Genomic DNA, 17202 nt, shown 5'->3' with positions numbered 1-17202 from the left:
GAGCCTGCTTAGAATTTAATCTGAGTGTGGTGGCAGCACCCAGTGGCCGCTGTTCGGTTGGCAGTGACAACAGTGACTTGAAGGTTCCTGCTCTGGGCTCTCTCACCCCGGTTCCAGAACAAGTCCCCCGGGGACCTGCACCACTTTTCTGAACCTACGTCGCCGGCTCTGTGGAGCCCCTAACAACATCTCCTGCCTCAGTTTCCCAGAATCAATGTCTACTGTAGCCACGTCTCCTGACTAACACAGCACTTCCTCAGGCTGTCGTGAGGGCTGCCTGGGATGATGCAAAGGGCCTGTCCTCTGTTCGGCTACTCGGCGTGCCGTCATAAGGACAGTGCACCCGAGGCTTAGGAGCAAACTGCACCCCTGGGACCTAAATGACCTCCACAAGCAGGGCTGGGCTAAGGCGGAAAATGTGCTTCTCGTTTTACCAATGAGGCGCCGGGGGCCCAGAGAGGGAGAGGGACTTGCCCAAGACCACATGGCTATATATATATATATATATATACACACACACACACACACACACATATATATACATATATATATATATATATATATAGAGAGAGAGAGAGAGAGAGAGAGAGGCCCTGCTTTTCACAAAGGCACATATGAAACCAAGAGTACACAAGGGCCTGGCCACGAGTACACAGACACTCAGCCTTTCTTCCAGACATGGTGCCGGCACAGGGTCCTTTCTAAGTCCCAAACCACAGGCTGGAAACATGAGGTAGAGACGCCAGGGTTGAAGAGCCCAAGGTACAAGGATGTGACCTATGGGACAAGGTTAGCACCCTCCTCATCACATCCTCCACAACCGAGGGACTTTCCACTGTAGCCAGGAGTCGATCGATGCCCTGCTCCTCCCTTACCTCTTTCCAACTGTTGTCCTGCTTCTCCAAGTCCGAGTGTTTCAGGACCCAGGGGTCAGCAGCCTTCTGCAGCTGGGCGAGGGTAGAGAGGGCAGTCAGTGGTGGGCACGGCGGGTGTGCACGGCCCCGCTCTGTGCTGGGCCACTCCCCGGGCTCTGCTCTGAGCCTGCAGAACCCAGATCATGGACTGGAAGCCACCTTCCCAACAGGCAGCAGCTCTGAGCCACCAACAGGGTGAATTTGAGAAAACAACCATGAAAGCAACCACTGATGGCCATCCTTAGCAATGACAGTACATTTCATACTACACGTATTATAATCCAGTTGTGACTACTATGTTAACTCATGCTACAACTCCTGGAACAGCTAGATCAGCGAAGCAGCCACTGAACCTCATCAGGGTGGCGTCTCCACACTAGGAACACTAAAGAGCAGATAAACTGAATGACGCCGGCCTCTACATCCTGTTGTGAACAGCTCTCTATGAAAGAGGTCAAGTGTAAACAATGCATACATTATGATTAATGATTTTTTTAAAAATCTCAGTCCTGGCCAGTTGGCTCAGCAGTAGAGCATCAGCTTCGCATGTGGAAGTACCAGGTTTGATTCCTGGTCAGGGCACACAGGAGAAACAATCATCTGCTTCTCTACCCCTCCCCTTTCTCTCTTCCTCTCCCACAGCCATGTCTTGAATGAGCAAATTGGCCCCGGGCACAGAGGATGGCTCCATGGCCTCACCTCAGGCTCTAAAATAGCCCAGTTGCCGAGCAACAGAGCAGAGGCCCCAGATGGGCAGAACATCAGCCCCAAATGAGAGTTGCTAGGTAGATCCCGATCAGGGCACATGCAGTCTATCTCTCTGCCTCCCTGCCTCTCGCTTGAAAAAAGAAATTTTTTTAAATTAAAAAAATAAATAAAAATAATCTCTGTGAATATTATCAAGAAAGGGAGGGGGGGAGTTGCAGTATGCTTTTGCAATATTGGGGTCTTATACAAAGATGAAGTCCTGATGTGTGGAATTAAAATAAAAAGTAAAACAAAGGAAAAAGCCAAAATAAAGAGGGGAGCGAAGCAGCTTGCTAAGCTGCGTGCGTGATATGAACTGTGGGTGCGTGTTCAGTGATTGTTTTTCCTATCCCCGCCTTTTGGTTTGAGGATTCCAATTTTCCCATGGAGGCCCATGCTTGGTTCTTCCCTCATGGTTCCTGGGCTTTGGCAGGCTCTGGGGGTGGGCACATGATTCACACTTGGCCAATCAGAGCCTTATGGAAAAGGAAAACTGTTTCTACTGCAACAGCTAAGCTGTGAGAATACGAGCACAAAATAGTGGCCATATTTGAGGACAGCTTGCTTAAGAAAAAGAATACAGAGGAAAGTAAGTCTGAGGAACTGGCAGAGAGAAAGACCTAGTTCCCATTGCGTCCTCTGAGCACCTGGATCCAGCTATACCTGAGGGAGGTCCTACCCCAGGTATTTTCCTACAGTGACTCCCCCTTATGGCTTGAGCCAGCTTGGGCTGGGACAGGCCTCACCTGGCTCAGGCGGTTCTGCAGCTCCTTTACCTGCTGCTCCACCTGCTGCTTCTCACCCTGAAGCCGCTCCACCAGCTGCAGCTTCTCCTGGCTCCAGTTGCGCTCGCTGATCTGCAGCTGCCGCGTCAACTCCATGACAGCGCTGTAGGACTCGGCCAGGAGGTGCTGCTGCTCCTCCCGCTCCCTCTGCAGGGCGGCCTTCCAGTCGGGCCCTGCCCGCTCCCCAGCGCCCTTCCCTGCCTTCAGCTCCATCTGCGGAAGGAAAAGCAAGCTGGGCGCTGGCACCAGGCAGCCCCTCCTCCTTGCTCTCCTGCCTTCTTTCCCTCCAGGACACCAGCAGGGGGCAGGGGTTAAGGGGACCCTTCTGGGGAAAGGAGGGAGAGAAGGAGGACAGCAGGCAGCTGAAGTCCAGGCATGTGGCTGAAGGACGTCACCAGGTACAGACGGACACTAAAGCATTCTGGCCTCACCCAGGAGCCCCTGGTGGAGCAGAAGTGCCTCGATGCCCGCGTGCCCTTCTGTCAATCACCTTCCTCCCCGAGCTCAGTGACTCCTGGTCCCCCGTTTCTGATGCCCTTGCTGTGTGACTCTAGGCAAGTCTCTCGCCTTCTCTGGGTGACAGGGTGAGGTAAGGGGGTTCTAGGCTTCTAGAAGCCTGGCTTGAATACCTTGTCCACAGATCTAATAGCCGAGTGCTGGGAGCGAGAGGGAGCTGCCCCTGGCCGGCTAGAGGCTCACCTGGGTCCCGTGGCTTTTGAGCTCCGCCCGCTCCGTCTCCCAGGCGGCCTTGGCCTTGGCAAACTGCTGCTGCAGTTCCGTCAGCCCACGGCGTTCGTCCCGGAGCAGCCAGCACAGCTCCTTGAGTGTCACCTTCATGTCGGCCAGGGTCTTAACATACTCGTTGGGCTGCAGACAAGGGCAAGGCCTGGGTCAGGAGCGTTTGGAGGGACTGCAGGGGGAGCCTGGGCTTGGAACACTCACCCCGAGTCCTGACTGGGACTCCACAGGGCCGCAGGCAAGTCCCACGCCCTCCCTGAGGTCATCTCACCCAAGAAATTTCAGCCTTGACATTTCTGAGCTGAGTCATCTAAGCCCTGGCCACCTCCTAGGCCGACATGAATCCCGGTCTCACGCAAATAAAAACCCTGCAGTTACAGAAATAACTCAGCCTAACTCTGAGCTGGGCCCTCCCTGGCTTCTTTGAGGCCCTGCAGTGTCTAGGCAGGCCCTGGATCCTTCTCCTTGCCCAGGACCTGTCTATCTGACCCACTGTGGAGTGAGATAACGAGTTGAACCATAGAGACCCACTGACTGCCTGACTTGGTCCTAGTCTCCTCTCCTGGGCCTGACCTGTTTCCCACCCGTGCCCAATCTCACTCTGCCTGCCCCCGGGAGCCTGACCCCATTGTTTTCTCTACCCCGTGGCTTGATTGGAGGGTTCCTGATCCCAGACCACAAGGTCCATCTTCATGTGACCCCAGCCTGATGTCCTCACCTCCACTATGTACATCATTCCAAGATGCAGCGAATCCCAAATACCTTGGCACACCTCTGCACACACAGTTCTCCTGGTCCAGAATGGTCTTTTCCCCATTCTCTATTAGGCAAACTCCTATTCATCCTTCAAAACCCACCACCAATGACCACTTCTTTGTGACAATGTCTACTACACTCCAAACAGAATTAAGTGTTCTCTTGCCTGTGACCCCACAGTCCATCATCTGGCCCTCTGTCACCGTCCTGGGATGACTTAGATAGCCCACAGCACTGAGCACTAGAGGCAATAACCCTATGGAGCTCTAGTGCCCAGCACAAGATAGATGAGAGAGGGTAGCAGGAAGTGATCATTAATCAGAGAAAGAAATGGATAGGGCAGCACTGGGAACAGGCTGAGAACAAACCGTGTTCTGGGTCCAGCTATCCCCTGTGCAGGTCTTGTTATCAGAATGCTGGGCATTTAATTCCTCTTCTTCCATTAGCAGGTACAGCTCCTTCATGCTATTTACCTATTAAAAAAAAACAACCACCACAGTCAACAGGGGTTGGGAAGGCATCATGCCTGGCTGGGGGTCTGAGCCTCAGGAGGAGGGCATGCAGGCCAGAAGCCCAGATAGAAAGGGGACTGAACAGCCAGACTGGAAGAAAGGATAGAGTTAATGGTGCAGGATAGCCCAAAGGCACCCAGCTCAGCAATGTCCTCCCAAATCTGAACTTTGACCCCGGGGCACCATCGAGGCCAAGAACAGCTGGAGACTCAGGCAGCTCTGGCCTCCCCACCATCCCTGTCTCAAACACCATGAGGCGTCCCCGGAAGCTCCTTAGAAATGACATGGTGTCAGGCCAGGTCAAGGTAGGCACCGTGGCTGGAATAAATGCCACGGATACCCCCATGATTACAAAAAGGGAACGGAAGGTTTGGGTAGTCAGAAGAGAGATCTCCTTGGAGGCAGGGTTTATTGCTGATGGACTCTGGGCTTCATCCAGAGACACAGGTTGAACTTCCAAATAGGAGAAGTGGTCCTAAGTTTTCAAATGCCATGGAAGAGAAAGTAGACAGCAGACAGTGGCTTCAAACAGGAAGTCCCTGGTGTCACAAAGGGGTGATGCTCAAGGGACAGCCATGGGAGACTTTCGAGCTGCTTCTCAGATACTCCAAGGTGAGGTCCACTTCATGATGATCAGTGACCCTCCCAAGGGCCTCTATCATGGCTGCTCTTTGAGGAACAAAGGACCCTGCACAGGCTGAGGGACAAATGGACCATGGGTGTCCTCCCAAGCCTCATACATTCCCAAAGGTCCACTCCTCATGCTTCCTGCCACAGCCACATACCACCTGTGCTATCATGAATGGTTTTTTATTGCCTGGTTGACTTTAGAAAGGAAGGAAGAATGGGAGGGGGAGAGAAAGAGAGAGAGGGAAACATCAATTTTTCTATTCCACCCATTCATGCATCTATTGGTTGATTTTTGTATGTGCAGGGAGATGGCACAGGGAGATGCAGGTTTCCCCTGATATTCTTGCCTTCTGAAGACTCCTGGACCTCTGAGGTTTCTGCCTCAGAGGCAGGGAAGGGAGGTTGGAGTAAGTGTAGGTGGGCCCTGAGCACCACACACCTGCTAATAGCACCACACACTTGACGGGGAATCGAACCTGCAACCTTGGCATATCAGGATGATGCTCTAACCAACTGAACCACCTGGTCAGGGCTCTAGCATTAAGGTTTTTAGATCAACCTACCCTTTCTAGTTGAGTAAACATATCTAAAAAAGGCAATTATTATTACTAAAAATGGAAAGCCAGTAACCATTGCTTTATATCACAGGTAACATTAAAAATAAAAGAGGTATAGCCCTGGCCGGAGAGCTCAGTTGGTTAGAGCATCGTCCCAAAGCACAGAGGTTGCTGGTTTGACCCCCGGGGCAGAGCACCTACAGGAACAGATTGATGTTCCCTCCCCTCCCCCTTCCTCTCTCATTAAAATCAATCAATAAAAATTAAAATATTAATGAAGTAGATATAGTCATAAGTCAAAAATAAAAAAGAATAAACTATTTTTATACGCAAAACATGGACGAATCTCAAAAAATTATACTGAGCAAAAAAAGGAAGACACAAGACTGCATGTACTCCTATAAACTCCTGCGATAGGCAGTGAACTGGTGGTATATGGAATCAGAAAGTGCTGGCCGCTGGGGGGTGCCTATTGACTAGGCACTGGAGACATGCCCTATTGTGATCTGGGTGTGGCTAGAAAACTTCACTGGCTGTGCACTTAAGATGTGTGCACTTTCGCCTGACCAGGCGGTGGCGCCATGGATAGTGCGCTGGACTGAGATGCAGAAGGACCCAGGTTCAAGACCCCGAGGTGTCCAGCTTGAGCACAGGCTCATCTGGCTTGAGCAAAAAGCTCACCAGCTTGAGCCCAAGGGCGCTGGCCCGAGAAGGGGTTACTCGGTCTGCTGAAGGCCCACGGTCAAGGCACATATGAGAAAGCAATCAATGAACAACTAAGGTGTCGCAACAAAAACTGATGACTGATGCTTCTCATCTCTCTCTGTTCCTGTCTGTCTGTCCTTATCTATCCCTCTCTCTGACTCTATCTCTGTCCCTGCTTAAAAAAAAAAAAAAAGATATGTGCACTTTCCTGTATGTAAGTTATACTTTAAAGGAGTAAAAACCATTCACACACACTATATTTGCATACAATGCAGTAACAACAGCACTAGATTATTAAAATCACCTCCATACTGTTGCCTGCTGAAGACTCCAGGTCTGTGGGAAAGGGGGAGGAACAAGTATTAGCGACCTCCCAGCCCCCAAAGAGGCTTTTTCTCTGCTGAGGCCAGGCCCAAGCCCGTCTTCTTCACCACAGTATCCCCAGCCCCTGCCACAGCGCCCAGGAGAGAGCTGGTTCTCACAAACAGGTGCTGAATGAAGCCTGCAAGCTGATGGCTTGTACCTGAGCTTCGGCTGGGTGTCCGTGCGGTCCTAGCTCCCCCACACTCCCCCCCCAACCTCGTCCCAGTGCCAGGGGAAACATACCTCAAGGAAATCATCCCCCTCGCTGGGCAAAACCTTGCCCTGCCGCCAGCGCTTGAGGAACCACCTGAGCTTCATGAAGAGCAGCAGGAAGTTGTGCTTGAACTGCTGGGACTCCTGCACCAGCATGTTCTTCTCCTGGCTCCAGAATTTCTGCTCCAGCCTGCGCTGGAGACTCAGGCTCTGCAGCTCGAACTCGCGCCTCAGGAGCGCCCTCTGCTGGTCCTCCTTCAGCTTCCAGGGGGGACAAGAGCGTGAGCAACCCAGCTGTCTTCCTGGGCACTACTACCCCACCCCATTCCAGGCTTCTGACAAGGACAGGGAGGAAAATCTGGGTGGTGCTTATTGGCGATCCCTGCCAGGGATTCCACAGCCAGCAGCTCATTCTGTTGAGATAAACACTGCCCTCTGCTACTCCAGGGAACAGGCACTCATGAAAGCAGCGGCAGCAATCAGTTACGGAATCAGTGAGAACAGCTGGGATTTGAACCCAGCTCTGCCTGATTGTAAAAACAATGACATAATAGGATAAGCACGCACTGGATGCCAGTGTTGCATATGAACTCACATTTAATGAGGAACCTGGGAGGGTGAGCAATGAAGGCAGGGAGGGGTGACCCGCCTGGAGAGCAAAGGGCATGCTGGGAGTGAGGAACGCTGAGCCCGTGTACTAGCCTAGAAAAAGCAATGCTGTGTCATGGCTAAGAGGGAGCCAGAGACCTGGATGAGAATTCCAGCCCCACCTCGCCCAGATGTGCAACCCTGGGCAAAGCACTTCAGCTCTCTGGGAATCAGTTTCCCCATCTGTGAAGCGGGGACACTGCACTGGAAAAGACATGAGGATTAAAGGACATGGTGTATGTTAAGTGCATCGCACAGGCCTGACATACAGTAAGGGCTTAATGTATTTTCTGTTAGCAGGACTATTCGCTTGATTACCAGACACACCTATGAGGCTACAGGTTTTCAGCTCTGATGAAGGCCAGTACTTTGTAGATGGAAAACGGAGACCCAGCGAGGACACAGGATTGGCCTGAGGTCACTCAGGTAGTCAATGATAAGCCCACGATTCCAGCCCAGCACAGCTGCTGCGTAATCGCATGTGCAGCGACACCCCACAACCACGAGGGCAGCATGGCGCAGGGAGACGCAGGTTTTCCCTGACATTCTTGCCTTCTGAAGACTCCTGGACCTCTGAGGTTTCTGCCTTCAGTTCAGGGAAGGGAGGTTGGAGTAAGTGTAGGCGGGCCCTGAGCACCACACACCTGGACCATTTTCTGGTTGAAGTTGTCAGCCTCCTCCTTCCGTAGCTGCCGCTCCTGGGAGAGCTGTTCTTGCAGGCCCCGGAGGCTGTCGTGGGCCTCGGCCAGCACCAGCTGCAGCTCCTTGATCTGGGGTAGGCATGAGGGACAGCGATGACAAGGAGGGAGAGAGCAAGAGGAAGTCAGAAGCTGTGGTCAGAGGACGACAGTGGTAGGGAAGCAACAGAAGTTAAGTCAGATCTAAGCTGTCCTTCGAGTACAAATCAGGCACAAGGGCTGACCCTGCCTCAGCGAGCTGCCATGATGATTAAACAAAAACAGTGCAAAGCTAATCTAGCTACTGTAATTTCAACACAGAGATAATAGCTCTTCATGAAATTTACTTGAAGAAAATAATATACTGTGTAGACTAAGTTTGATTTGCAAGAATGTTCATTGTCTTGCCTGACCAGGCGGTGACACGGTGGATAGAGCATCGGACTAGTATGCAGAGGACCCAGGTTCGAGACCCTGAGGTCGCCGGCTTGAGTGCGGGCTCATCTGGTCTGAGCAAGGCTCACCAGCTTGAGCTCAAGGTCGCTGGCTTGAGCAAGGGGTCACTCACTCTGCTGTAGCCCCTAGTCAAGGCACATATGAGAAAGCAATCAGTGAAAAACTAAGGTGCCACAACAAAGAATTGATACTTCTCATCTCTCTCCCTTCCTGTCTGTCCCTATCTGTCCCTCTCTCTGTCTCTCTCTGTCTCTCTCTGTCTCTGTCACACACACACACACACACACACACACACACACAAAGAGAATGTTCATTGTCTCATTGTTTGTAATTGCAAAAATTTACAGAAAACTTAGATAATAATGATGGGGATCAATACACGTGTTTAATGGGTGTATACATAGCTAAAAATCAATTAGCCATACTCTTAAAGATGCTGTCCTTTACGCATATTATCATACTATTTTAAGTATATTACATTATGTTATACACTCCAATAGAGTTTTTAAAAATATATAACTCAGTAGAAAAACATGGAGAGCATGGACGCGCCGTGCGCGCACGCACGCACACACACACGCACATTAAACTTGCGGCCCAGTCATGTGTCATCACCATCTTCCTCCTCCTCACCCGGCATGGGCCAGGCTTAACCTAAGGCTTTGTGTATATTTAATCCTTTCAGCAACCTTCTGGGGGATCACTTTTATTTCGAAGGTAAGAAACTGACAATCAGAGAGGTCAAGTGACTTACAGCCAGTATATAGTGGACCCACGATTTGAACCCCATCAGCCTGACTGTAGAGACTGCTGCCTTCCTGTACATAAATTAGTGGGTCCATTAAATGCCATAAATTATTAAATTTCTGGTGGAATTTAGTACAGGGGGAAAAAATCAATTTCTTTAAACTAAGTTGATAAACTTCTTTTGATCAGACCATGAGAATGGCCCAAACCCCCTTGTTTCCCTTTTTGTCTTGGCTTCCAGGAAGCTTGAAACCAAGCGGAATACTCAGAGCCCATCTCATCGCCAGCTAAGACTCCCCATGGTGCTGCTGCTTTGGGGGAAGCCCCAGCCACTCGCTTCCTACCCGTCCCCCCGCCCCCGTCCCGTGCCCCCCCCCCCTGCCCCCTGCTTGCTCAGGCCTAAGCCCACCTCAGAGGCATAGGAATCATTGTCTTCAGCTCGGTAGGGCCTGAAGCTCCGGCTGGGGTCAGGCTTGGAGTCCAAGTCACCAGGGCGGAAGGCCTCTCGGATCCTGGGCTCCCATTCCGGCAGGTCCCTGTAGTCAGGTGGCTGCACCCAGAGGCACAGGCAGAAGGAACAAAATAACCATGGAAACAGGCCTGAAGCGTGCCACAAACAGCCCCGCCCCAGGTCTCTGGGCTCCATAAGGCGCTCTGCCCACCCACCAGAGGGCTCGGACCCAGGTGGCCTCACCTCTGTAGCCCAGACTCAGCCCTGGTTCGGGCACCGCAACCACTCAGTGAATGTTTGTGGAAAGGATGAATGACCAGGTAAGCAGTAAGTGAAACACTCACTCTGTGAATGTCTTGTGCACAAACCTCTGAGCCCCCTCAACTGTCCCGCCACACGAGAGGCCCCAGCTCAGGAAGAGTCGAGAGGGGGACCTAACATGAGGGCAGTCTGCTTGCTTAAAAAAGCAGGACCAAGCCAGGTGAAGAGGGCAGTGAGTAAAGAGATTATGGCGCCTGACCAGGCGGTGGCGCAGTGGACTGAGCATCAGACTGAGATGCAGAGGGCCCGGGTTCGAGACCCCGAAGTCACCAGCTTGAGCGCGGGTTCACCTGGTTTAGGCAAAGCTCACCAGCTTGAAGGTCACTGGCTTAAGCAAAGGGTCACTCGGTCTGCTTATAGCCCCACAGTCAAGGCACATATGAGAAAGCAATCAATGAACAACTAAAGTGCCGCAGTGAAAAATTGATGCTTCTCATCTTTCTCCCCCTTCCTATGTCTGTCCCTATCTATCCCTCTCTCTGACTCTGTCAAAAAAAAAAAAAAAAAAAAAAAAAAGATTATGGCAACACTACAGTGTGTCGTTGGGAAGAAGAAAGAGCTGAATCTCTCTGTATGGACATGGAAAGACCCACCCCACTGGTCTCAGGGTGAACGAAGCTCCAAGCTTCCCGATGCTCTCCGCAGTCCAGCCTCCCCCCTGCTAGTCCTTAGACACACCCCGCTCCTTCCGGTCATCCTGCCATGGTGCCCTTCCACAGGCTGCTCCCTCTGCTTCGAACACCCTGGTAACCCGTCCTTCTGCTCTCGGCTCAGATCAGAGGCCTTCCCTGACCCAGGGTCGAGGTCAGGTTTCTTGTTCATGGAACCAAGTACCTTTCCTTGAGAGCCTTCATCTCAGTTTGTAATTTCATATTCATCGGCATCTCTTGATTAACATCTCTCTTCCCCACTAGATGATATGGGCAACGGTGGGGGGTGGGGGGTGAGAGAGTGGGGGCGGGAGGCAGGACTCCCATCTGTTTTTGCTTACCAAGGCACCTCCAGCACTGAGCACAAACTATATATATATATATATATATATACACACACACACACACACACACACACACACACACCACACATCATAAGTCAGCGAACCAACAGACACATTCCACGAGAAAAGCAAGTTAGTGTGGTAACCGCGGGTATAACAAAAGGCAATTTGGGTGAAACAACAAACACATGAGAGTGTATGTAGAGGAAGATGTAGACGGGCATGCTCTGGTGATGAACTATTCCAGATCTGCACCACATGACACATGCAGCTCCAGGGCCCTTGACATGTGACTACTGCGACTGAGGCACTGAATTTTCAATTGTCTATCGTTTTTATTCATTTTAATTTAAGTAGCCACATGTGGCTAGGGGCCACTGGACTGGCCAGAGCTGCTCCTGACTGTTACAGCAATAGCGTAGGGAGTAAGAAGCAGCGGGGAGGAAGCTTGCATCTGTCACCTCAAACGCTCCTGAAATGGAATGTTTATGGACTTGAGCAATAATGCTTCTTGCGGAGCCCTTTTAATTTCTCTAAGTCGAATTTTTTAGACATCGAGGCTGGAGGTTCATTACCTTTAGAATGCCAAGTTTCTTGCCTTTGCACAGGACCGGAATAAAAGTTCTTTGTTTTAGTAATACTCGTTAAAAAACAAAAAAAAAATACAAAATTGCGAAAGACACAGAAAAGAAGAAAGGGCCTCGGAATCAACCTCTGTTTCTCTCCGCAGTCAGTGGGCAAGGGAACTGTGGCATAGTCACTCTACGAGATCAGATCCAGTAATAAGGATTGACAAACGACTGCCCCGTGTGATGACAAATACAATGGTGAGCGAAGGAAACCGGGCACAAGTGCGCACTGTTTGAGCCAGGTGATATGAAGTTCACAGACAGAACTGAATCAAGAGGCTACTCTTGCCCTGGCTGGTTTGCTCAGTGGTAGAGCATTGCCCGCCATGTGGAAGTCCTGGGTTCGATTCCCGGCCAGGGCACACAGGAGAAGCACTCATCTGCTTCTCCACCCCTCCCCCTCTCCTTTCTTTCTATCTCTCTCTTCCCCTCCCGCAGCCAAGGCTCCACTGGAGCAAAGTTGGCCTGGGCGCTGAGGATGGCTCCATGGCAGGGGTCCCCAAACTTTTTACACAGGAGGCCAGTTCACTGTTCTTCAAACCATTGGAGGGCCAGACTATAAAAAAAACTACGAACAAATCCCTATACACACTGTACATATCTTATTTTAAAGTAACAAAACAAAACGGGAACAAATACAATATTTAAAATAAAGAACAAGTAAATTTAAATCAACAAACTGACCAGTATTTCAATGGGAACTATTGGCCTGCTTTTGGCTAATGAGATGGTCAATGTCCAGTTCCATATTTGTCACTGCTAGCCGTAACAAGTGATATGACTCGCTTCCGGAGCCGTGAGGCATGCGTCCCGCGTCACCGAAAGTAGTACTGAACGTGAGCGATGCTGCACTTTGTGGCCCCACCACATACAGTACTCCACCTGCATCCTGTGCTCCTCTCACTGACCACCAATGAAAGAGTGCCCCTTCCGGAAGTGCGGCGGGGCCAGCTAAATGGCCTCAGGAGGCCGCATGCGGCCTGCATGGGGACTCCTGCTCCATGGCCTCCGCCTCAGACACTAGAATGGCTCCGACTGCAATGGAGCAAGGGCCCAGATGGGCAGAGCATCGCCCCCTGGTGGGCATGCCAGGTGGATCCCGGTCGGGCACATGTGGGAGTCTGTCTGTCTTCCTGCTTCTAACTTTGGAAAAATACGGGAAAAAAAGGCTACTCTTGGGGGCAGGTATTATGGCTTCAAGAGGACAAGAGGAGAGGCTCCTGGGGTGTTGATGGTGTTTTAGTTCTTGTTCTGGGTAATGGTCATATGAATGTGTTCACCTTGGGAAAACCCGAAGCTCTACACACCCGTGCTTTGTGTCCCTGTCTGTCTGCACGTTATGGTTCAGTTAAAAACGTTCTAACAAAAAAAAAAGTGACAGGCCCTGTGGCTGGGACCTCTCACCTGGAAGTCTGAGCCGAGGTCTTTGGCCAGAAGCATCTCCTTGGAGGGCCCCTGGGAGCCCAGGGGGGTGAGCGGCGAGAAGGGCTCCTGGGGCTCCTTGGCCGAACCCCCCAGGACCAGGACGGCGTCCGCCTTCCGCGTGAAGGTGTTCAGCTCCTGCTGGAGCACGCTCAGCCGCACCAGGATGGCGTGGATGAGCTTGGTGTCCCTGGGGCCCTCGCTGTTGTCGGGGGCCTCGTGCAGCCGAAAGTCAGCGCACTCGTTGTCTAGACACAGGCGGAGGCCCGTCGAGAAGCCGTTGGCATCGGCCACCAGGACATCGATGGCCTTGCTGACCAGGGCCGCCTGCTCCCTCAGACCAGGCAGCGCCTCGGCCTCCCGGGCTCTGCAGAGCCGGGCGACATGGGAGCCGTGGGCCTCGCTGAGGGCCGCCGGCACGCACTGGGCGGAGTCCCCCGCCTCTGCGTCCGTCTCCAGCATGGGCCGCGTTCGCTGGCAGGAGGCGAGGTCGCAGCGCTGGAGGTTGGACAGCAGCACGCGGTTCTCGTACTGGAGCTTCTTGACCTTGCCGCTGAGCTCGCCGATCTGCAGTTTGGCGGCCGCCAGCTCCTCCTGCGAGGGCTCGCTGAGCACGGAGCAGCTGTCCTCCGACAGCGTCACGTCCAGCTCGTGCTCCGAGCGGTACTTGGCCAGCTCGCTCAGCAGCAGCTTGTTCTGGTCCTCGAGCTCGGCGGAGGAGCGCCGCAGCAGCTCTGCCTCCTCCTCCACGAACTGCAGGTGCCGCCGCAGCTCGGCCAAGCTCTCCCCGCACTCGCCGCCGCCCAGCGCAGCGAAGGCCAGGCGTGCCTCCGGGCCCACGCCACCGCCACCGTGGTCCTTCATGTCGTCCATCTCGGCCCGCAAGCCCCGGTTCTCCACCTCCAGCTCCACAATGCGGCGGCTCAGCAAGTTGGCCTCCTCCTCCACCAGCTTCAGATGCACCTTCAGGTCGGTCTCCCGCGAGTGGGGGGCGTCGGCCAGCTCCTCTGCTGACAGGGCGCTGTCCAGGTCACCGTAGAGCGAGCGGTACTTGAGCAGCTCCTCCTTCATGCCGTCGTTCTCCTTGACCAGCTTGGTGAGCTTCTTGCACATGAGGGCCGACTCCTCCTTTGCAAAGTGCAGCTGGCACTTCAGGTCTGCGCTGTCCTCCTAGAGCCCACCAGACACAGGTACAGAGAGGACCCAAGGAGGTTAGTGTTGGGAGGCTCAATACCAATCACAGAGTTTCTGGGGGCACCAATTATGTGTTGGAAACACAAGAATGAAGCAGAGGAAGTCCAAGGGAAGCAGAGAGGGGGGTATTGATAGAGCAGCAAATATAAAGCACCACACATAGCCTGGTAAGTCCAGGACGGCTTCCTGGAATAGGTGACATTTTTTTTAACTAGGCTGACTATTGAGGCTACTACCACTAAGACCATTACTATGACAGTTTCCTCACCTGTAAAATGGGACAATAACACTCCTTAAATGAGATAATGTATGAAAAGTGCCCGGCCCCCTGACAACCCAAGACCGCCAGAAGCTAACTGCATCCTATGCCTGGCCTATGCTACATGTATCGCTGATCTGAGTGTGCAAGAGCCATGGTTCAGGGCATGGTTTTGGGAAGTGAAATGGGCAGTGAAGCTAAGAAAATGAACAGGTGAGGACGGGGTAGAGCTGGAGAGGGTTAGGCACCTCTGGGGACCCCCCCCCCCAGCCACTTGGGAGTCAGGCCTTGACCCTGAAGACCGAAACCTCCCAGTGGGGGCTGCACTGGGGGCTGTGGGAGCTGCTGGGAAGTACCTGTATGGATGGCTTTTTGTCCATCTTCCCCAGGGAGCGGCTTCCTCTCTTCTTCAAGGAATGCTGGAGGGAGATAAAAAAAAGTCAGCACGGAGCCTGGCCTGTGGTGGTGCAGTGGATAAAGCGTCGACCTGGAAATGCTGAGGTCGCCGGTTCGAAACCCTGGGCTTGCCTGGTCAAGGCACATATGGGAGTTGATGCTTCCAGTTCCTCCCCCTCTCCTCTCTCTCTCTCTCTCTCTCTTTCTCTCCTTCTCCTCTCTAAAATGAATAAATAAATAAAAAAAAAAAGTCAGCACGGAGAGCTCATGAGCGTGGTGTGCATCCAAAGAGAAATCACAGAGCCTAAGGTCCCACTGCGGTCCCCCCTCTCCAGCCCAGGCCAGCCCAGCCACCTCCAGGCCTTGACCAGAGCAAACTGCTAAGCCAGAGAGACTCTCAAGACCACCTGGTGAGCTGCAAATGGGGACAGGCCAGAAGCACTTCAGGGGGTGATTCTGAACACAACTGGCCAGGTGCCCCCCCTTCCCACCTCCATATTGTGATCCAGCTGGCCTGGGCTGAGACCCGGATATCTGGATTTCTGTTCGTGCATGTCTTTCATTCATTCCCTAAAGACCTCCTGAGCACCTACTACGTGCTAGGCACCCTTAGGTGCAGAGAACGTAGCAGGGACCAAGACAGGGTGAGGCTGGGGTGCTTCACTGAGGTCCCCCCTTCAGGACTGGGGCATTCATTCCTCTCCCAGCAATGGCCTTTGGCTGAGGGCATCCCACATCCAATGACTGGTTCATGCTCCCCACCCTCAACTCAGGACAACTCGACGGGCCCATCTCGCTCTAAGCTCCCCATCAGACTGGCTGAGCTGCTGGTGTGAAGGCGCCACACCCCAACTTCTCCCCTCTGCCTCACTTCCTGATGGTGTTATTCACAAGGGGAACTCTTCCAACAGTCTCTGTGGAGCCTTGGAAATGATGAGGGGCAGATCTCAATTTAAACTGTAAAAGTCTGCAATGCAGACTTAAAGCAAAACAAGATTACAACTCAAATAATCATGGCTCAAAATTCCAGAAGCGATAGGTGAAGAAAATCGATACATTTGATCAGATAAGCAAAATCCACATGAAAAATAAATACACCTTAAGAAAATTAAAGCCTGACCAGGCGGTGGCGCAGTGGATAGAGCATCGGATTGGGATGTGGAAGACCCAGGTTCGAGACCTCGAGGTTGCCAGCTTGAGCGTGGGCTCATCTGGTTTGAACAAAAGCTCACCAGCTTGGACCCAAGGTCGCTGGCTTGAGCAAGGGGTTCCTTTGGTCTGCTGAAGCCCCCTGGTCAAGGCACATATGAGAAAGCAATCAATGAATAAGGTGTCACAATGAAAAACTGATGCTTGATGCTTGTCATCTCTGTTCATTCCTGTCTGTCCCTATCTATCCCTCTCTGACTCTCTCTCTGTCTCTGTAAAAAAACAAAAAAAAACAAAAAAAAACCTAAAAATATAAATGACAAACTGGGGAAAATATTTGCAATTCATAACACTGACCAAAGGTTCATATCCTATCTAGGTAAAGAGCTTTACAAAATAGGAAATAAAAAACACAAGCCCAACAGAGAAATGAGAGAGTGATATGAAGAACAGTTCTCAGGGAAAGAAAGGTAAATGGCTCCTAACCATAAGAAGACGGTCACGCTGTTCATAGAGAAATGCAAATTAAAACCACACTGGGATACCATTTCTCACCTATCAGATTGGCAAACATCCAAACATCTCACGGCAGATTCTACGGAAGCTCTGGAGGAACAGAAATGCTCATACATCTCCGGCAGGAATGCAAAACTGGCACATGCTCGAAGGAGGAGATTTTGAGGAAGAAAGGCTACAATAACCATTACTGAAGTTTCTCAGTGTTTATACGTCATTCAATTAGACGCATGAGTCCGCGGACCTGCGAGAGGGGCGACTGACTCACTCAGGTGGTTTCCGACTTTTCAGGTTGGGCAGGTATTTTTTAAAGAATGCTCTGAGGTGGTCTGAATACATGCCCTCCCCACCCCTCACCTCTTACATCCCATCCCTGAAGGGGAGAACCACTGATCTGATCCGAGCCCCAGCGTTACGGAAGGT

At 52.0% G+C, this 17202-nt stretch overlaps 1 protein-coding gene across 3 annotated transcripts in view; it reads right to left on the bottom strand.

The window, feature by feature from the left end:
* Window positions 1-17202, bottom strand: part of MTCL2 (microtubule crosslinking factor 2) — a 65828-nt gene that overhangs the window by 11262 nt on the left and 37364 nt on the right. For 2 of the 3 annotated variants that reach the window (XM_066237317.1, XM_066237319.1), the window contains exons 4-12: window positions 15075-15137; window positions 13248-14435; window positions 9858-9998; window positions 8213-8338; window positions 6951-7181; window positions 4309-4413; window positions 3146-3313; window positions 2408-2659; window positions 876-947 (exon numbers count right to left, since the gene is read on the bottom strand). In XM_066237317.1, the coding sequence (XP_066093414.1) occupies window positions 876-947; window positions 2408-2659; window positions 3146-3313; window positions 4309-4413; window positions 6951-7181; window positions 8213-8338; window positions 9858-9998; window positions 13248-14435; window positions 15075-15137 (2346 nt within the window). The remainder of the gene's footprint in view (window positions 1-875; window positions 948-2407; window positions 2660-3145; window positions 3314-4308; window positions 4414-6950; window positions 7182-8212; window positions 8339-9857; window positions 9999-13247; window positions 14436-15074; window positions 15138-17202) is intronic. The other variant, XM_066237318.1, reaches the window with a different exon arrangement.

This window comes from Saccopteryx bilineata, chromosome 6 (assembly GCF_036850765.1).
Source record: "Saccopteryx bilineata isolate mSacBil1 chromosome 6, mSacBil1_pri_phased_curated, whole genome shotgun sequence".
In the NCBI taxonomy this organism is placed as follows: domain Eukaryota; kingdom Metazoa; phylum Chordata; class Mammalia; order Chiroptera; family Emballonuridae; genus Saccopteryx; species Saccopteryx bilineata.
Note: the sequence above shows the minus strand (reverse complement) of the source record. Positions and strands in the feature narration are given on the sequence as shown.